A 21,404-nucleotide genomic window follows, 5' to 3' on the forward strand; every position below is an offset into this window, starting at 1 on the left:
GTTCATCATGTTCAGTTTTACTCTCCCACTGTGACGTCATTATGTTCATGTGTGCCAGCTGTTTCCCCATGTGTTCCCACTTCCCTCATCATCCTGTGTGTATTTAGTCCGTGTGCTTTCAGTCATTTGTTGTCAGGTCGTCTGCTCATCCATGTCTCATCTCCAGGTACCCATGTCAGTTCACTATGGTTAAGGTTTTTCATGTTTTGTTATTAGTTCACCCAGTTTAGGTTATTGTTTAGTTTTCAACGATGCCCTATTATTTTGTACCCTCATTACTAGTCTCATTAAACGGCTTGTTTTGTTAATCCACACGACGTTTCGGTCTGCGCTTGAGTCCTCCTCTGCAACACATACGGCCTGCCCCAGCCAGACCGTGACAGAATCATTTCCATTCTTGCATTCCTGTGATGTTCAAATCATGGAATACCAAAAAAAGAAGAAAAACAACAGCTAATTCTGACACAGAGGCCTAAAAATGTGGCTATTATTACATATGTTACTTATTTGAAGTATATTAAAATGAACAGTATACTGAATCAGTGATTCAAACAAGTAACAAGAAAAACACTTTCCATGTATTTAGTTTCAACTGCTAGGCTGCATTTAAAAATAAAACCAGTTTATTCTTAGAGAGCCTTTTTCAGAGGACCAAATTAAGTTTGTCCAACAGGTATTGGAAACTCATGAGATTCTCAGAGTTTTACCAGTGGTGTATCCACCTACACCATCCTCTCATCAGTCTGGAAGCGGTGAGTCACATAGTAGAACTAGTGAAGCGAGAGTGATTTACCATACTCAAATATATAAACATATCTCTGTCAGTACGTGTACACAAAAAGAAATACTTGTGCTTCCTTCCAGCCTCCAGTAGATCCCCCTGGACTGTCCTCAGACATTACTCACTGTCTCCATGGCTCCCTGTTGATTAGCACCCCACTGTTTTTAGCAGCTGGATAAGTCATGCTAGGGTTGTTTTCATCATTCCACTCTTTTCTGACTCTTGGCTTTCTTGTGTGGTGTAAGCCTTCTCACACGTCTCAGTGTTGCCAGTTTGGTTGTCTGTTGGAATGCATGTGTGTCGTTTGGATCTGTGTTTCAGTACTGACTTTGAAATGCCTTTTTTTTTTTTTTTTTTTTTTTTTAGATATTTTGTTTAAATGATGAAGGCAGCTTCATAGTATTTAGGTGACCATTGCTCCAGGCATCCCCTGAAGGCTGGTTCGCACAGCCACTTGCACTTCAACCAGCATAAGCAAGCTGTGTCTCGAGCTGAAGTCTGTACTTGATGTGTCCTCATTCTTTTGAGACTCTTCCAAGTTCCCTGTTTTTTTTCTGTGCTGTAGTTTTTAGAGCTCTTGCACTATATCTGCAATCACAAGCATGCTACTTGAATAATCAAATTGTTTGATTGATTTTTAATGACAAACCAGTGGTCCTAGAAAAAGTTTAAAAATGATGGTGTCATTAACGATTAAGGTATTATTTTTTTTCGCATTCCTTTCAGAGACATACCAAAGTAAATGTGAAAGATAAACAAAGGTTGTGGGGAATTCAGCCTCCATAATGCTAGCATTGATAGAGAATGACATGCATCACACTGCAAACACTGTTGCAATCACAGCAGACCAGTAATAACTGAAAAAATCATGCAGAGACAAATCTTCTATAACTATAACTGAGAAGATAGAAGACAATGCCATTAAATAATAATTAATTGCTAAAATGTCATCAACTAGCTGACTTTTGCATAAGTAGCAAATAATCCTGCTCATCTTTATTACTATTAGTGCTATGAGTGGGTTCTCTAGTTTTCTTTCACATTGCATATCACGTGAAACCAATTTCTCGCCATTTTTTATGCAGGTAAACTGCATGTTACAGTTTAAAGTTTGCATGATGAGGAGTTTGGGAAGCTGGCTGTGTCACTGCAACATCACCCCTGTTTAACATACTTTATTGAGTGTGAGAGATTATAAACAGGTGGAGTAACAGCTGAATCACTTTTGGTGTCAATGGGCCACAGCTTATTTTAAGGTGCAACCACAGTTGCGTACAGTGTTTTCTTGCCCACATCACTTCCTTGATTCTGATGCTTTTCCACAGATTCGCAATTCGTACTTTCAAACAATATAGGATCTATAAAACATTTTTACATTATCAGAGCTGTCAAAAACAAAATCTGTTGTGTTTCGACAGAAACAATATTTTTATGTGCAATGTACTGTGGTATGTTGTATAATTTATGTACACCTTCTCCAGCCCATTCCATCTACATCTATATTCTGTGCCAAGTTTTTTTTTGTTTCATCTCTCAGTATTTTTCTTTTTTTAATGGAAACACAAAGAAGTACTTGTTGTGCAGAGCAATAAATTCTTTATTGGATCAGCATTGCCAGAATCCCTTTTGCCACAGGTATATTTATTAAAATGCATTGGATATGCCTGGACACACTAATTAGGCTTAACTGCAAAAAACAGCAGCTTTAAAAAGGGCTTTTTGACTGAGGATAATGGTGTCAGACTTCCCCATTTTAATGCAGCCTCTAAGATATTTAAAGCTATTGCAAAGCTTGTTGACTTTGGGAATGATGCTGTTCAACTGTGGCTGCAGCTCCTTGGGAGAGAGCCCGGGGGCTCTGTTCCTGATGGAAGAGATGAAGGAACAACCTGTTAGTCCATCAAATGTGTGTAGTAGCACTGAGACGGAGACAAGAGTCCCAATCTGCAGCTGTGACTTAAAAGAACTTGGGAGACATGAGAAAAGCGCGTTGTTGACAATCAAAATTGTAGGGACAGTAGAATAGAAAATAGCTATGGTGAACATAACAGTGAGTTAACAAATAATGCAACAATAGTCAAGAGAAAGTCAGAGTTTGAATGACCTTGGCTAATATAATACAAATGAAATTTTGGAGCATCTGGGAACTGAGAAGTGGTTCCACTTGAGAACTGGTGCCAAATTGCTCAGTCTATTGGAACTCCAAGCTGATCAGTTCCCTTTTATTATTGCTGGCTTAGTTTTCTGACAGTTGTCCATTGCAGAAGGCTGACACTGAATTCATGGCACTGGAGCTTTTTTCCCACCTAAGTCACATGCAAGCCTTTTTTGGCTACTCTTGGTCTACACTGTGTTCAGACATAGAGATAATAAAAGCAACCAGTGATGCTGTGTAGGCCTATATTGTTATTTTCCAATAAGCTCAGTAATCAATTGTGAATCAATGGGGAATCGGACCACTGAGGGGAATCCATAATGATGACTCCAATTCAACATTTAAAGATAAAAAGAGTGAAACAAAACAAAATGGGGAGGATAAAGTCAGTGGTTTTGTGTTTTTTTTTTAACATTATACGCGTTCCTGAAACTCACTTTCCCACATTTCTGAGTGTTAGAATGATAGGAGGACTCATCTATCGCTTCCTCTCTCTGTCTCTCTGTTCTCTCAGAATGCTCTGGCCCACTGGGCATGGAGGGCGGTATAATCTCCAACCAACAGATAACGGCCTCTTCTACCCACCGTGCTCTCTTTGGCCTACAGAAGTGGTACCCGTACTTTGCAAGGCTCAACAAGAAGGGGCTGGTCAATGCCTGGACTGCAGCCGAAAATGACAGATGGCCATGGATCCAGGTAAAGCACAGTCACAAGACAGGCGCCACATAAAGTTGGGCCACAGCCAAGTGCAAATGAATTCAGCTCTCAGTTACAGACAGATTCCTGTTTTTGATCTTTAAATGGTTTAGTGTTATATTATTTAGAGGATCCCTGGTGTTTCACGTCACCTGTTTGTAGCTGATGGTAAGTATAAAGTGTTTGCGGTTTGGAGTTAATTACAGATCCTGTAAAACTGATGGCTAGCTTGCTCTTAATAAAGACTCACCATAGGTTTAAGCTGTAGGGTAGAACAGATACTGCTGCAGTTTGGCTTAACATGAGAAACAACATCAAGTGGCAAACCGTTTACTTTTTAAAATCTTTATTCAGCGGCACCATCTCTTGTTTTGTTTGAATTGTGATTTACTCACAATAGTAGCTGTGCTGCCACTGTATCTGTTGTCAGAAATTGACTTTTGCAAAGTCCCCTACCGACAAAACTTTGTTGCATTGTTTTGTAATTATTCAGAGGTATTGTTGGTTTCTGTTTGTTAAGCGTTTTATGTTTTACTGAGCTATCGAGAGAAGTTTGATGTTTAAATTTATACTCAACTGTGTTGTAAACAGTAATTTTCTTGTTATCCGTGGGAAAAAAAAGGATTAATTGAATTCTGCTCAACAATTCCCTTCGTATTTTTGTCCTTTTGTACCCTAGAGTGTTTGTATAACCACCTAGAGGGATTTCGTCAATAACAAGCATATAATTGTAAAATGAAAATGTGTGTTTATAGCAGCAAAGCACTGAGGCACAAAACCCTCCTCTTACTCCGACTTTGTTATAGTTAACCTTCACACTGTGCCATTAGTCGGTGCTTACTGTCAAAGAGCTGCATAGACAGATCGATATCATGGATTAGTTGTTGATCCTGAATTATGTCTGCACATCATATCAATAGATTCTGTCCTCTCTGGTCCTGCACTGTGGAAATCTTATTAATGTGTAGTCTTACAAAATTGTACTGATAAGAGCCTGGGAGCAGTTTTTTGCACTGAGTGAAGTGATGGTATTTAAATGTTTGCATCATTATTACCCAAAATGTAAACTGACCTAAGAGGAAATGGATTTATTTCTTTGGATTTATAGCAAAAATTCATTCTAAAACAGCTCTAGCACATGAAAACAGTTCTGATATCTGGATTTGCGCTCAACTCAAGATTTTCTACTCTTCATAAATAGACTCTGAGTTATATAGGATTTTTAAGGCGGATACCAATACCGATATTTGGTGATCTAAACATGCGATATATTGGCCAATAATTTTTATTTCGTATCAGACACACAAAACATGTTTAATACCATTTTATATTCAGAACAAGTTGTGGATTATTAATTTACGCGTTGCCCGACTCTGCTCAGATCAGCTGGTTGTTGTGTTTGCAGCTATGCAAACACGTTTCCATCTGAGAAGTTGCAGAGGCCTCGCTAGTGGACAGACTATTCGATATCAGAATTCACACCTTGGTTAACAGGTCTTTCTCTGGTCTCTTCTTTATTTTTTAAATGTTCCTTTAATGGCTATTATAAGTGCAGGTATCTTTAAATAGCTAATAATGGCCGATGACCCCTGCAGATACATCGGTCAGGCTCCAGTAATAGAGATCAATAGTAATAATGAACTATTTTGGAAATAAGGTGTTTTTTTTCTCACATTACATTCCTCTCACTCTGTACTGTGATGACAGACAGCAAACTTTGAAGCACGCTGTTGTCAGATATAAGAGAAACAGACAATGAACCGTGAACAAAGTATAATCGAAAAACACCATGACAGTGTGATGGAGAAAGTGAAGCTGTATGTAACAACAAGAGAAAAATAAGACAGGACAAAAATGGATTTGTAAAAAAAAGAAAGAAAGAGATGATTGAGAGAAGAGAGCCCTGGCACATGGAGAGGGTGAGGAGAGCGGCACATCAAACATTCAGGCAGCTTGTTTGACTTTAATGATGCCATGTGGGATGCTACGCAGGGTGCTGTAGGCATTGTGTGTTTCTACATAGGGCCTGGATAATTGGGATGTGAGTACAGAGGTATACAGTCATGTCAGTGTTTTGGGATTATGCTAAGGAGTCGGTGGTGTGCTTTTGTAGTGTGGAGTGACTGTTCACATGTCTGTCATGCAAAGCAGGTTACACTGACAGATGACAATCCCGTCAGGAGACACTTCAGGTTTGTATGGCTATTTGTAAGGTTTACTCTGGAGCAGAATGTACTACAGTATGTGTTTGGATGCCAGCCAGTTTCAGCTCTTTCCCCCTAAATCTCAACAAATGAATCAGCCGTACACAGAGCAATGCATTTTGAATAATACATCATAGATTTTCAGACAAAGCACTTCATATGCCTTTGTTTGCATTTATGTTGGTTTGTGTGTTTTTGATTTGTGCGTGAGTGTGAGCTCGCTACTGTTCACACATCTATGTACCGTGAGACAGCCTTGCCACTTCTAGCTCACACATAAAATTGCATTTGAGCACTCAAGGGAAATATGCTGCCGGTCTCACCAATATCAGCAAAATATAGCTTTAGCCGGCTGTGCTGGAAGAATGAAACAATACAAATCACTTGTGAAGGCTAAAAGGGTCTATACATATTTCACCTGCAGTTAAGCAATTAATGACATTACATTAAAATGCAGATCTCCATCAGTATGGACACATTTCTTTGTTTATAGAACACGCTTAGATTCTTGGACTTCAATTCTGTTCCTATCTGAGAAGCTATTTCCTCTTCATTCCAGCGTGACCTCAGTTATTAAAACATTCTACCGTCTGCTGTGGTTGAAATGTGACCCTGAGAAAGGTTTTTCTGTCACAGTTTATTTTATAATCGCAGCATGACTGCACGGAGGTTAAATTGAATAAAGCCTTTGGACACATAGGCTTGAACGTTACGACTTTGAACTAAAAGGCCTGAGATTTCCTCCCAAAACAAACTCTTAGATAAAACCAGTTAAGATTTTGAGGTCTTAAACTTGCCGCTGCACCTTTAGCACTGAGAGCAACAACATGATTTGTACTCTGAGTTATTTAGCAGTTTCTAACAGTGGTATGGCGGCCATCAATCCCTTAGCAGAGAAGCATCAAATCACTCACAGTGGTTAACTTGCCTATTTCTGCTTCTGCTACAACACCTCGGTGGTGCTTCGATCTTTAGGTGCTTTATAAATGGTGTGAAGATTTGTTTTCCTGCCATTTAAAATCATTTAAACTTCTTCAATGTCCATCTGTTCACATACAATAACGTGCTTGTATATCACCAGCTACTGCTGGCTTTTGTTGGCCTATAAGTTGGCACTTTAATATAGTTATGATTGTGTTAAAGAATATAAAGTTTGATTACTGTACACACTAAACATTACTGAAATAAAAAACAAGAAAGAAAGAACAAAGAGATGCTGATGTTCAGCACTCTTGAGCCAACCTGTATTTATTTATATTTTCTGGCAGTATAGTATTTATTTACTAGGGATAGAATATGTGCAGCCATTTACTGAAACACACATGAAAATACAGCAACAATGGCAACAACAGAGTTTGTACAGTTCTAACAAACTTGAAAGTCAATGTTCAGCATCTATTTATTCATTACATTAATTTAGTATAATACTGCCTGAACTCTTCTAGGCAAAATGTATAGTCATTTCTTTAAGTAGTCCTCAGGATTAGTTCTCCAGGCTTCTTGAAGGACATTCAAAGATCTTCTTTTGGTGTTAGCTGCCTTTTTTGTGTTCTCTGTCAAGATGATCCCACACTGCTTTAGTAATATTGAGATCTGGACACGGAAGAGGCCAATCTGTGGCTGATTGTGTTTTATTGTGTGTTTGTTCTGTCCAGCTATGCTTTTACTACATTGGCAGTGTGTTTGGTATCACTGTCATGCTGAAAAAATGAAGCTTTTGCCATTCAGATCCCTGTTAGCTGTGTTTAATGGATCAAAATGTGATTACACTTTTGTGTGTTCATTTATGACATTTTGAACCAAAAACTTTAATTTTGGATTCATTGCTCCATAGCACCTGATGCCACTGATTTTCAGTCCAGTTATTGGGCCTTCCATAACCTTTCTTCCTCTGGTCTCTTCTTAAGGATTGCTTGTTTTACATCATCCCTTCCACTAAAACCATTTCTCATGAGATTTCTGAGCTCGGGTACAAGGACTAGATTGAAAATCACTAAAAAATAAGCCAATGTCCGAAGAAAACCTCTTAAAGACCTTCTGAAAGCCCAAAGACCTTATTTTAAAAAAAGAAAGTCTGGTTCCTTCAAAGCAAAACATAAAGAAATGAGGAGTGGCTCAAGACTGCACTGTGGTTAAAATTTGTTCCTGATGCCAAGGATAAAGAAGAAGCTTTTTAAATATGTGTAGCCAAGTGTGCTTGACTGCGTGTGCGTTTGCTCACATGCATTTTTAAGCAGTGGTGCCACAGGGCTGTTAGGTAGCTTCAAGGGCAGTCTAATTGTTACAATATTGTTGCAATTCCCTCCGCAGTTCTGATCTCAGCATGTAATCAACAAGGGGTATATTTTGCCTGACCTTTGTATGCCTGTGTGTACGCATGTGTGTGATGTTTTGCTTGTTGGTATGAATATTCTGTGTGTGGAATAATTAGTGGTCTTAACAACATACAGGGAGTGCAGAATTATTAGGCAAATGAGTATTTTGTCCACATCATCCTCTTCATGCATGTTGTCTTACTCCAAGCTGTATAGGCTCGAAAGCCTACTACCAATTAAGCATATTAGGTGATGTGCATCTCTGTAATGAGAAGGGGTGTGGTCTAATGACATCAACACCCTATATCAGGTGTGCATAATTATTAGGCAACGTCCTTTCCTTTGGCAAAATGGGTCAAAAGAAGGACTTGACAGGCTCAGAAAAGTCAAAAATAGTGAGATATCGTGCAGAGGGATGCTGCAGTCTCAAAATTGCAAAGCTTCTGAAGCGTGTGGAAAAGCCAAGGCGCAAAATAACTGCCCATGAACTGAGAAAAGTCAAGCGTGCAGCTGCCAAGATGCCACTTGCCACCAGTTTGGCCATATTTCAGAGCTGCAACATCACTGGAGTGCCCAAAAGCACAAGGTGTGCAATACTCAGAGACATGGTCAAGGTAAGAAAGGCTGAAAGACGACCACCACTGAACAAGACACACAAGCTGAAACGTCAAGACTGGGCCAAGAAATATCTCAAGACTGGTTTTTCTAAGGTTTTATGGACTGATGAAATGAGAGTGAGTCTTGATGGGCCAGATGGATGGGCCCGTGGCTGGATTGGTAAAGGGCAGAGAGCTCCAGTCCGACTCAGACGCCAGCAAGGTGGAGGTGGAGTACTGGTTTGGGCTGGTATCATCAAAGATGAGCTTGTGGGGCCTTTTCGGGTTGAGGATGGAGTCAAGCTCAACTCCCAGTCCTACTGCCAGTTTCTGGAAGACACCTTCTTCAAGCAGTGGTACAGGAAGAAGTCTGCATCCTTCAAGAAAAACATGATTTTCATGCAGGACAATGCTCCATCACACGCGTCCAAGTACTCCACAGCGTGGCTGGCAAGAAAGGGTATAAAAGAAGAAAAACTAATGACATGGCCACCTTGTTCACCTGATCTGAACCCCATTGAGAACCTGTGGTCCATCATCAAATGTGAGATTTACAAGGAGGGAAAACAGTACACCTCTCTGAACAGTGTCTGGGAGGCTGTGGTTGCTGCTGCACGCAATGTTGATGGTGAACAGATCAAAACACTGACAGAATCCATGGATGGCAGGCTTTTGAGTGTCCTTGCACAGAAAGGTGGCTATATTGGTCGCTGATTTGTTTTTGTTTTGTTTTTGAATGTCAGAAATGTATATTTGTGAATGTGGAGATGTTATATTGGTTTCACTGGTGAAAATAAACCCCTCCTTGAATCGCTACCTTATCGTGGTGGAGGGGTTTGTGTGTCCCAGGGATCCCAGGGGCTATGTTGTCTGGGGACTTTTGCCCCCTGGTAGGGTCTCCCATGGCAAATTGGCCCTGGGTGAGGGACCAGACAAAGAGCGATTCATAAGACCCTTATGAAAAGGACACCGAGGGAACAGTTTACCCTGCCCGGGATAGGGTTACCGGGGCCCCGCCCTGGAGCCAGGCCCGGGGAGGGTGCCCGAGGGCGAGCGTCTGGTGGCCGGGCCTTAGTCCATGGGGTCCGGCCGGGCACAGCCCGAAGAGGAGACATGGGCCCATCCTCCCGCAGGCCCACCACCCGCAGGAGGCGCCATAGGGGTCGGGTGCATTGTGTGCCGGGTGGCGGCCAGGAGCGGAGGCCCTGGCGGACTGACCCCCGGCTGCCAAGACTGGCAATAGGGACATGGAATGTCACCTCTCTGGTGGGGAAGGAGCCTGAGTTAGTGCGTGAGGTTGAGAGGTACCGGCTAGATATAGTCGGGCTCACCTCTACACATGGCTTGGGCTCTGGAACCAGTCTCCTGGAGAGGGGCTGGACTCTGTCTCAGTCTGGAGTTGCCCCTGGTGAGAGGTGGCGGGCTGGGGTGGGTATCCTAATATCCCCTCGGCTTGCTGCCGGTACGTTGGGGTTTTTCCCGGTGGACGAGAGGGTTTGTTCCCTGCGCCTTAGGGTCGGGGAACGGGTCCTGACTGTCATCTGCGCTTATGCGCCGAGTGGCAGTTCAGAGTACCCAGCCTTCTTAGAGTCCCTGGGGGGGGGTGCTGGAGGGTGCTCCACCTGGAGACTCTGTTGTCCTGCTGGGAGACTTCAATGCTCACGTGGGTAACGACAGCGAGGCCTGGAGGGGCGTGATTGGGAGGAACGGCCTCCCTGATCTGAACCCGAGCGGTGCTCTGTTATTGGACTTCTGTGCTAACCACAGTTTGGCCATAACGAACACCCTGTTCGAACATAAGAGTGTCCATAAGTGCACGTGGCACCAGGACGCTCTAGGCCGTAGGTCGATGATCGATTTTGTAATCGTATCAGCAGACCTGCGACCATATGTTCTGGACACTCGGGTAAAAAGAGGGGCTGAGCTGTCAACTGATCACCACCTGGTGGTGAGTTGGATCAGGTGGCGGGGGAGGACGCTGGACAGACCTGGTGCACCTAAACGCGTAGTGAGGGTGTGCTGGGAACGTCTAGCAGAGGCCCCAGTCCGCGAGATCTTCAACGCACACCTCCGGCAGAGCTTCGACAGCATTCCGAGGGAGACTGGGGACATTGAACATGGTCCATTCGGACTCAGAGTCTCCATTGCCGAAGCTGCTGCATTGAGCTGCGGCCGCAAGGTGGTGGGTGCCTGCCGTGGTGGTAATCCCCGAACCAAATGGTGGACACCAGAGGTGAAGGGAGCCACCAGGCTGAAGAAGGAGTCCTATCGGGCTTGGTTAGCCTGTGGGACTCCGGAGGCAGCCGACAGGTATCGACAGGCCAAGCGGAATGCGGCTCGGGCAGTGGCTGAAGCAAAAACTCGGGTGTGGGAGGAGTTCGGAGAGGCCATGGAAAAAGACTTTCGGACTGCCTCGAAGAGATTCTGGCAAACCGTCAGACGTCTCAGGAGGGGAAAGCGGTGCTCTACCTGCACTGTGTATAGTGCTGGCGGAGCGCTGCTGACGTCGACTGAGAAAATTGTCAGGCGGTGGAAGGAATACTTCGAGGACCTCCTTAATCCCACTGACACGTCTTCCGAGGAGGAAGCAGAGTCTGGGGATGAGGGGAATGACCCGCCAATTTCCGGGGGCGAGGTCACTGAGGCAGTTAAACAACTCCTTGGTGGCAGAGCCCCTGGTGTTGATGAGGTCCGCCCCGAGTTCCTGAAGGCTCTGGACATTGTAGGGCTGTCCTGGTTGACACGCCTCTGCAATGTTGCGTGGAGATCAGGGGCAGTACCTGTGGACTGGCAGACCGGGGTGGTGGTCCCCATCTTTAAGAAAGGGGACCGGAGGGTGTGTTCCAACTACAGGGGGATCACACTCCTCAGCCTCCCTGGGAAAGTCTATGCCAGGGTGCTGGAAAGGAGAGTTCGTCCGTTAGTCGAACCTCGGATACAGGAGGAACAATGCGGTTTTCGTCCTGGTCGCGGAACACTGGACCAGCTCTTTATCCTCTCCAGGATACTTGAGGGTGCATGGGAGTTTGCCCAACCAGTCTACATGTGTTTTGTGGACTTGGAGAAGGCATTCGACCGTGTCCCTCGGGGTGTCCTGTGGGAGGTGTTGCGGGAATATGGGGTGTCTGGCCCATTGCTACGGGCCATTCGATCCCTATACAACCGTTGCAAGAGCTTGGTTCGCATTGCCGGCAATAAGTCGGACTCGTTCCCGGTGGGTGATGGGCTTCGCCAGGGCTGCCCTTTGTCTCCGGTTCTGTTCATAATTTTTATGGACAGGATTTCTATGCGCAGCCAAGTGGCGGACGGCTTTCGCTTTGGTGGCCTCAGAATCTCATCTCTGATTTTTGCAGATGATGTGGTTCTGTTGGCTTCATCGGGTGAAGGCCTCCAGCTCGCACTGGAACGGTTCGCAGCCGAGTGTGAAGCAGCGGGAATGAGGATCAGCACCTCCAAATCTGAGGCCATGGTTCTCAGCCGGAAAAGGGTGGAGTGCCCACTCCGGGTCGGGGATGAGTTCCTGCCACAAGTGGAGGAGTTCAAGTATCTCGGGGTCTTGTTCGCGAGAGAAGGGAGAAGGGAGCCGGAGATCGACAGACGGATTGGGGCTGCAGCTGCAGTAATGCGGACGCTGCACCGGTCCGTCGTGGTGAAGAGGGAGCTGAGTGTAAAAGCGAAGCTCTCAATTTACCGGTCGATCTACGTCCCTACCCTCACCTATGGCCACGAGCTGTGGGTAGTGACCGAAAGAACGAGATCGCGGATACAAGCGGCAGAAATGAGCTTCCTCCGAAGGGTGGCTGGCCTCTCCCTTAGAGATAGGGTGAGAAGTTCGGCCATCCAGGAAGGGCTCAGAGTAGAGCAGCTGCTGCTCCACATCGAAAGGAGCCAGCTGAGGTGGTTCGGGTATCTGACAAGGATGCCCCCTGGGCGCCTCCTGGGTGAGGTGTTCCAGGCATGTCCCACCGGGAGGAGGCCCCGGGGCAGACCCAGGACATGCTGGAGAGATTATATCTCTCGGCTGGCCTGGGAACGCCTTGGTATTCCCCCGGATAAGCTGGAGGAGGTGGCTGGGGAGAGGGAGGTCTGGGCCTCTTTGCTTAGGCTGCTGCCCCCGCGACCCGGCCCCGGACAAAGCGGATGAAGATGGATGGATGGATGGTGAAAATAAACAATTGAATGGGTATATATTTGTTTTTTGTTAAGTTGCCTAATAATTATGCACAGTAATAGTCACCTGTACACACAGATATCCCCCTAAAATAGCTAAAACTAAAGACAAACTAAAAACTACTTCCAAAAACATTCAGCTTTGATATTAATAAGTTTTTTGGGTTCATTGAGAACATGGTTGTTGTTCAATAATAAAATTATTCCTCAAAAATACAATTCAATTCAATTCAATTCAATTTTATTTATATAGCGCCAAATCACAACATAAGTCGCCTCAAGGCGCTTCATAGATACAGAGAAAAACCCAACAATCATATGACCCCCTATGAGCAAGCACTTTGGCAACAGTGGGAAGGAAAAACTCCCTTTTAACAGGAAGAAACCTCCGGCAGAACCAGGCTCAGGGAGGGGCGGCCATCTGCTGCGACCGGTTGGAGTGAGAGAAGGAAGACAGGATAAAAGACATGCTGTGGAAGAGAGACAGAGGTTAATAACAGATATGATTCAATGCAGAGAGGTCTATTAACACATAGTGAGTGAGAAAGGTGACTCGAAAGGAAAAACTCAATGCATCATGGGATGCATTGTGTTACTCCCCTCGAGTCGTAATAAAGCTCAACTTGTTCCTTGTGTTTTAACTGACATTTATTTCGGACAGGAGGATTCTTCGACATGCCTTAACTTGTAATGATGTCCAACCACAGCCGATACAATGCCGTCAGAACTAAAAAGAAATACAAACTTAAATGAATATTCTTAATAAAGCCCCTAAGCATTATATATGGCGAAACATTCCAACAAAATAATCAATAAAATACACATTACACCTCACACTGCGGTAATTGCACTAGAATATCACGCAACACTAGCATATTTACATACAATGAAAATAAACAAAAGAAAACATTTACCTCATTGGCCTCACTCAAAGGGAATAAAACTTTAATCCTTACATCGTGGGGAGGTCCAAAAAAGGCACTCTTTTATTTATCTTACTATTTACTATCTTACTGTGGACGTGCAAACCTCGTGGCTCGTCTCAATTAGCTTGCTGAGTGTGCCAGCCAAAAATACCCTCTTAGCAACAACAGACGGAACTATAGAAAAGGTTCCTATCTAATTGCACAATTAGTAAAAATAACACATTTAAACATATAAATCCAATGAACAAAACATGAATTACTATTGATTTATTTCTTAATATTTCAACTACTAATTGTTTCAACCTTACATATCTAATAAAATGAACTTAAATGCGAGAGTTGCCTATGATGGCAGCTACACTCCCACCAAATCACTTGTGATTTCCACCTATGAACTTATGAAATGTAAACTAATCTGCTTCTAATAGTGTCACAGTCTTGTGTATAGGTCTGTCAAGTAGAACTGGTTTACTCAGTCTCTTTCCATGGTCATCTAACAATGAGTCACTCATTAACAGTTGTACTTTGCGTATACATCCATCTTCACTCGGGTGTATGGCAACAACTTTGGCCAACTTCCAGTCGTTTCTTGATGCTTGGTCATCTTGTACGATCACTATGTCATTGATCTTTGCATTTCTGTTTGTTTTGTGCCACTTCTGGATCCTCTGCATCAAGTTTCCCCACTGTGACTTCTTCGTGGGGAAGTTTCTCTTGCCAAAGAAAACTTGGACCACTAAACCAGTTGGAGGTAATGAGGTCTTTGGCCTTCAGTCCGCGCGAGGCATGGTCTGCTGGATTGAGATCTGATACCACAAACTTCCATTGCATCGGTTGAGTGCTTTCCTTAATACGCTGAATGCGATTTGCAACGAAAACATGGAAACGTCTCGCATCGTTGTTGATATATCCCAAGACAACTTGAGAATCTGTCCAGAAGAATTCTTGAGCATCTTCTAGCTCCAACTCTGCTTTGAGCATGTCACTAATCCGCACTGCTACAACTGCTGCAGACAGCTCCAATCGTGGCACCGTAGTAACCTTCGTGGGTGCTACTCTGGACTTGGCAAAGACAAGAGCGCAGTGGACTTGTCCTGCTTCACTGACAGCTCTCAGGTACGTACAAACACCATACCCTGAAACACTTGCGTCTGAGAAATGGTGAAGCTCGTACTTCTGAACTGTTTGAAAATCTTTTGGCACGTAACATCTGTCAATTTTGACATCTGCTAGAATTTTTAGATCCAACAACCAGGACTCCCACCGTGACTTCAGATCGCTTGTGAGTGGTTCGTCCCAATCTGCTTTCTCTCGACACATTTGCTGTAGTATCTGCTTCCCAAGTAGAACAAAAGGTGCCACAAAGCCAAGTGGATCGTAAATAGAGGCTACTGTGGACAACACTCCTCTTCTGGAAAGTGGCTGCTCGTTCACAACTACTCGAAACTGGAAATAATCCGAGTCGATGCACCATTTGACACCTAGGGCTCTTTCAATTTGTTGCTCGCCCAGTGACAAGTCCTTTCTTACTGTTTCTGCACAATCTTCTTCCGGTAGCGAATTAAGCACTTGCTTACTGTTTGAAACAAACTTGTGAAGTCGCAAGCCTCCTGTGCTGCAAAGTTCCTTTGCTTCCTTCACCAAACGAATTGCCTCTTCTTCTGAGTGGAAACTGATAAGACCATCGTCCACATAAAAATTTCGCTCAATGAATCTTATGGTAGCTTCACTGAACTTGCCTTGACCTTGTGCAGCAATATACTTGAGACCAAAGTTCGCACAGGCAGGGGAAGAAGCAGCTCCAAACAAGTGTACGCGCATGCGATAGACAGATGGAGTAGAGTTGAAGTCTCCATTGTCCCACCACAAGAAGCGAAAGTAATTTTGATCTTCTTCTCTGACTCTGAATTGATGAAACATGCGCTCAATGTCGCACATCACTGCAACTGGACCTTTTCGAAATCGGCACAGGACCCCCACTAGAGAGTTGGTTAACTCTGGCCCTGTAAGCAGGTAGTCGTTCAAGGACACCCCTCCGTACTTTGCTGAACAATCAAACACCACTCTTATTTTGCCAGGCTTTTGAGGATGATACACTCCATGGTGTGGAATGTACCAGGCAGGGCCTTTGTCCAGGTCTACAGAGGGAACTCTTTCTGCATCACCACGCTCTATAGTCTCTCTCATGAACTCTGTGTAGTCTTTGTGGTATTGCTTGTCCTTCTCAAATCTTCTCTTCAAATTTTTGAGTCTGTGTTCTGCACAGCTCCGGTTGTTTGCCAGACTTGGTCTGTCTTCCTTAAATGGCAAAGGTAACTCACAGTGTCCATCTGCTTTCATCTTCACTCCTTCTTCCATTATGGAGATGAACCTTAAATCTTCTTGTGAGAAGTGTGAATCTTCCACCTTTCTTTCATTGAAGTCGGACTCGAGCACTTTAATTACATCTGCAGATGTGACCACCTCTTTGACTTGTGTGCGACAGACGTATTGCACTTCTTTGACCAACTGCTCAGCTGACTGATTGGGTGTCACTTCCTTGACAATGATCTTGTGGCTACATCCTATGGCATCCCCATAGTCAACACATGGATTAGCTCCTCCAACTATTGTCCAGCCAAGGTCTGTTCTTTGGGCAAAAGGTTCATTATCTTTTCCCGCCACAACTTCTCTGGGTACCAACACTTGTGAACAATTGTAACCAATGAGCAGGCCTACGTCACATTCAATCAGTGGAGCGATTTCTTCAGCCAGGTGCTCTAAGTGTGGCCACGCTCTTGCTGTCCTTTGTGTGGGAATATGACTCAAATTCGCAGGAATAAACTCTCTTGTGTATGTCACAGGAAGAGGAATTCTCCTTGAAGAAGAGAAACCTCTGACCTGTAACCCAGACAGCCTTTGACTTGGTACTAAAGTGTCTTTAGAAGACATTGTCGAGAGCTTTAACTGCACACATTCCTTCTCTGCATCCAGAGCATCTGCCTTTTCCTTCAAGACGAATGTCGTGTCACTTTGGCTATCAAGAAGAGCATAGAGAAGAATCTCATGTTCAGGATTGCTTGTTGTGGATAACCAAACTGGAATGATTGTAGATGTGAGATTACTTCTGTCACTTTGAATCACACGGTTTGATATTGCTTCACTTGGTGCTTCCTTGGGTTTGGTTTCTCTACTCTCTTTATTGCCTTCCATCTCTTTCATTTGTGGTTCCTTGTCACTTTCCTTTTCTTTCCTTTTCTTTGAGGTTTTGTCTCGTTCCTCATGCAAACATGTCGGGTGTTTCCCTTTACATGTGTCACACATCTTTCTCTTTTCACATTTCTTTGATTGGTGTCCAAAGCCTAGACATCCAAAGCACAGTCCCTTAGTTTGCACAAATTTGACTCTTTCACTCAAGACCTTGTCCATAAACTTCCTACATGTGTGAATGCTATGATTTGAGTTTTCACAAAACACACATTTTTTTGTGTTGGACGTCTCTTCTGCAGCACTCACTAGCACCTTTGCTCCAACACTTCTTGTCTTGAAAGATTTCATTTTCTCTGAGTCACCTGCTTTGAGTGCATGAAGCGATGTTACTGGATTGCACGCAATCTTGGCTTCTCTCGCAATGAAGTCAACAAAGTGGCTAAATGTTGGAAAGGAACCATCTTGTTCTTCAATTTCAATGACCTTTCGATTCCATCTTGCTGACAACCAATCAGGTAGCTTGCTTAGCATTCTCTGATTCTCATTGCAGTCATTCAAAACTTCAAGACCTTTAACCTGAAGCATGGCCGCTTCACATCCTCTGAGAAAATCTGAAAATTCTCGAAGTTCAATGCTATCCTTGTTCCCAATCCTTGGCCATGATGTCAACTTATCTCTGAAAGCTTTGGTGATTACAAATGAACTTCCATATCTTTCCTCCAAAATGTTCCATGCTGAGTAATAAGCACGCTCTGTTCCCAACAGAAAATAACTCTCAACAGCCTTTCTCGCCGGTCCTCCAACATACTTGTGAAGATAGTAAATCTTTTCATTCACTGGGATGTTCTTTCTGTCTATCAGCATTTGAAACGACATTTTCCAATCCTTGTACTTGAGAGGATCTCCGTTGAAGACTGTAGGTTCTGGTACTGGTAGGCGACTTATGTGAATGGACTCAGCTAGAGCTTGGGCCAATGTTGTGGTACTATCTTCCTGTTTGCTTTCTCTTGGTTGTGACCTTAAGTTGGCTTGTGGCATATCAAACGGCTCTGCATTTGCATTAAGTTGCGAATGTGCAAACTGATTCATCGGTTTAGCTGTGACATTTCTCCGTTTGCTCCTTTCGTGCAGAAGGTCTGATATTTCTTCATCTGAGCTTCCTTCGTCATTGTACACTTTCAAACGTGCTTTAGCAGCATTCATTCTCTTTACTGTTTCTAGCCTTTCAAGCTCTCTTCGCTTTTGCTCTAAGGCCTTCTGTTTCTCAGCATTCTCTGCTTCAAGGATTTCAAGTGCCTTTCTTTCACTTTCCAATTCCTCCATAATCTTCAGAGTTGCTTCAGTAGCCGCAAGCTCTGCAGCTGCTTCTTGCCTCTTTACAGACAACTTACTTGAGCTTCTTGATTGCCTGCTATTCGAACCTTTGGATCTTTGAGAGGCGGCAGAATTGAATGCTGATCCTATATCACTCCAGTGAACCAATCTCTCAGAAAGTTCTTCGTCTTCTTCTGCTGCTAATTTTTCTTGAGCTAGCTTTATCATCTTTTGAGAAACCGCATCACAGGTGTCCACTCTGCGGCGAGTGTCTGCATCAGGAGTTTCATGATTGCGCAGTTCATCATAAACTTGTTTCACTTCTGCCGAGGTATGTTCAACTCGGCCGATAAGCTCTTTAAGTTTTGCACTAACAGGTTCTTCAAGTGCCTTTTTGCCTTGCTTTGCAACAACTTTCCACATTTCATAACTGACTTTGAAGCGAGCTTGAAGCTTGTTCACCTTTTCATCATGTAGTGCTTGGCCCCTTTCAGTGAACTTCTTAACTCTTTGACTTTTCCTCAAACTTCCTTCTTTAGTAGCTTTACTTGTGCATGGTTCTGGCAAACTTTCTTGCTCTGCAAAAGCTTCTTGCTGCTCCACAGCTTCAGTGTCACAGCCTTCTTGCTCCATGTCACAGACAGTCAAAGGTATTGTACTACACTCAAGTCACCTAGGTCAACTTAAATACGTGAATAGTCACCTTATGAAGCACCTAGGACCTTAAATTGCTTTACTTTAAAGAGTCAACTTAAACATATGTCACAAACTCTTAAACCAAAATAGTAAATTGCTCTTCACTTGTAGTAAAACAGAAAATAACCTTCAATGTCAAACAAAATACTATAATGTGACCTTTAAATATCTAATGCAGTCTTAAAATAAGCAAACCCTTATAATCAACTTAAACGTACCTTAATTACAGTTACTTAGCATAAACAACAATAACATGAGCTTAAACTTTTACTCCAAACCACCACACTTCCACTTTCATTGCTTGACAGAGTCCCTTTAAGATGAGCTAAAGAAATCTACTCTCCACATTTAACTTGTATAAACGTGTTACTTCTTTGTAGCTTAACCAAGCTGCACCGCTGGACTCTGGTTGCTTTATGAGATGTCTGTGTGTGTGTTTGAGCGTCTTTGATGCTTGAGAGAGACGCGAGCTTAATCACGTGACCCGGCGCGCTGTCGGCTCGGCTCGGCTCAGCTCCGCTCCCGCTCGGCTCAGCTCCGCTCCCGCTCGGCTCAGCTCCGCTCCCGCTCGGCAGACCTCTTTCTCCTTCTCTCTCCTCCAGCACGAAGCAGGCTGAGTTCTGACTGTTACTCCCCTCGAGTCGTAATAAAGCTCAACTTGTTCCTTGTGTTTTAACTGACATTTATTTCGGACAGGAGGATTCTTCGACATGCCTTAACTTGTAATGATGTCCAACCACAGCCGATACAATGCCGTCAGAACTAAAAAGAAATACAAACTTAAATGAATATTCTTAATAAAGCCCCTAAGCATTATATATGGCGAAACATTCCAACAAAATAATCAATAAAATACACATTACACCTCACACTGCGGTAATTGCACTAGAATATCACGCAACACTAGCATATTTACATACAATGAAAATAAACAAAAGAAAACATTTACCTCATTGGCCTCACTCAAAGGGAATAAAACTTTAATCCTTACATCGTGGGGAGGTCCAAAAAAGGCACTCTTTTATTTATCTTACTATTTACTATCTTACTGTGGACGTGCAAACCTCGTGGCTCGTCTCAATTAGCTTGCTGAGTGTGCCAGCCAAAAATACCCTCTTAGCAACAACAGACGGAACTATAGAAAAGGTTCCTATCTAATTGCACAATTAGTAAAAATAACACATTTAAACATATAAATCCAATGAACAAAACATGAATTACTATTGATTTATTTCTTAATATTTCAACTACTAATTGTTTCAACCTTACATATCTAATAAAATGAACTTAAATGCGAGAGTTGCCTATGATGGCAGCTACACATTGAGTTTTACAACTTGCCTGATAATTCTGCACTCCCTATAAATGACTCAAAGCTAGCTGTTCTGCAGTCAGCTGCGTTTTTACCTGGAGGTTGTTGTTGTCGTAAATAAATGCAGTTCTGCCTGTTTTTACTTAGAGCAAGATTTCGAGCTCTGGAAAGATTCTAATGGAAAATATGTTTTAAAAATGTCCTGTTTTTCTTTTTTATTTATCAGAATCCAGTCAATTAAAACCAATATGACATAAGTGAATGTGTCACGTGCAGAAAGAAACTAAATGTTCAAAGTTTCCATCGTGATTTGAGCTCCAGCTAACAAGTATGTCATTACTGCTTGTGCTCTTAATGATTTTCTCAATTATCCATTCTGCTTGCAAAATGTGAAGAAACAATGAAAAATGGCTATAATAATTTCTCAGAGTCAAGCTGCCATTCGCTGACAAATTGTTTTAGTCCTAGTCATTATGCATAACTCAATTAGCTTCTGACATGTATTTTTATGGCAGGGGACTACAAATGTAGATAAAAACAAGCAGTAATGGCTGAATTATCTACATGTATTAGCACAGGTTGAATTTTTGTTTTAATTATGAATTTGGCTCTCTAAATTCTTAAAAATCGTTTTTTTAGGCAGTCTCAAAGGATGAGGGGAAAATTAAAGCTCCCGTGTTAATGACCTTAAGTATGTATGTATATTTTCTTTATGCCTCTCGAACAGTTATGCTGAACATTTTCTGGCGGTACTGAAAACATTACAGGGAAAAACAGGTTGAATCATGCTGTGCAAACAAAGGATATGTTCTTTGTTTTGCAAATAGAGTCTGAGAACAGAAAATATTTGATGTAGATTTTTTTTTTACTTTAGAGGCTCATTTTACTGAGTGCTTCGTACACAGGTTGCTGTCTGTGTCTGGAACAAGAGAGAGTGAAATTGTGAAAGGGTAAAAGTTCATTCTATACTTCTTTCTTTAATATGCTGCAGTGTTACTATTTTATATCTAAACCAAATTTACAGAGTACACAGTGTATGCTAAGTGTATG

The 21,404-nt window shown here is 43.0% G+C and overlaps 1 protein-coding gene and 2 long non-coding RNA genes across 5 annotated transcripts in view; 1 reads left to right on the top strand and 2 right to left on the bottom strand.

The window, feature by feature from the left end:
- Positions 1 to 21,404, top strand: part of edil3a (EGF like and discoidin domains 3a) — a 130,817-nt gene that overhangs the window by 71,931 nt on the left and 37,482 nt on the right. For all 3 annotated transcript variants that reach the window (XM_026188922.2, XM_026188921.2, XM_080309138.1), the window contains one exon: positions 3,451 to 3,632. In XM_026188922.2, coding sequence (XP_026044707.1) covers positions 3,451 to 3,632 — 182 coding nt within the window. The remainder of the gene's footprint in view (positions 1 to 3,450; positions 3,633 to 21,404) is intronic.
- On the bottom strand, positions 13,544 to 13,979 carry LOC145432357 (uncharacterized). The gene is made up of 2 exons (XR_013912642.1): positions 13,832 to 13,979; positions 13,544 to 13,644 (listed from the first exon to the last, which is right to left on the bottom strand). It is a non-coding gene; the product is annotated as an uncharacterized LOC145432357 (long non-coding RNA).
- Positions 19,704 to 20,139, bottom strand: LOC145432356 (uncharacterized). The gene is made up of 2 exons (XR_013912641.1): positions 19,992 to 20,139; positions 19,704 to 19,804 (listed from the first exon to the last, which is right to left on the bottom strand). It is a non-coding gene; the product is annotated as an uncharacterized LOC145432356 (long non-coding RNA).

This window comes from Astatotilapia calliptera, chromosome 12, assembly GCF_964374335.1.
Source record: "Astatotilapia calliptera chromosome 12, fAstCal68.1, whole genome shotgun sequence".
In the NCBI taxonomy this organism is placed as follows: Eukaryota; Metazoa; Chordata; class Actinopteri; order Cichliformes; family Cichlidae; genus Astatotilapia; species Astatotilapia calliptera.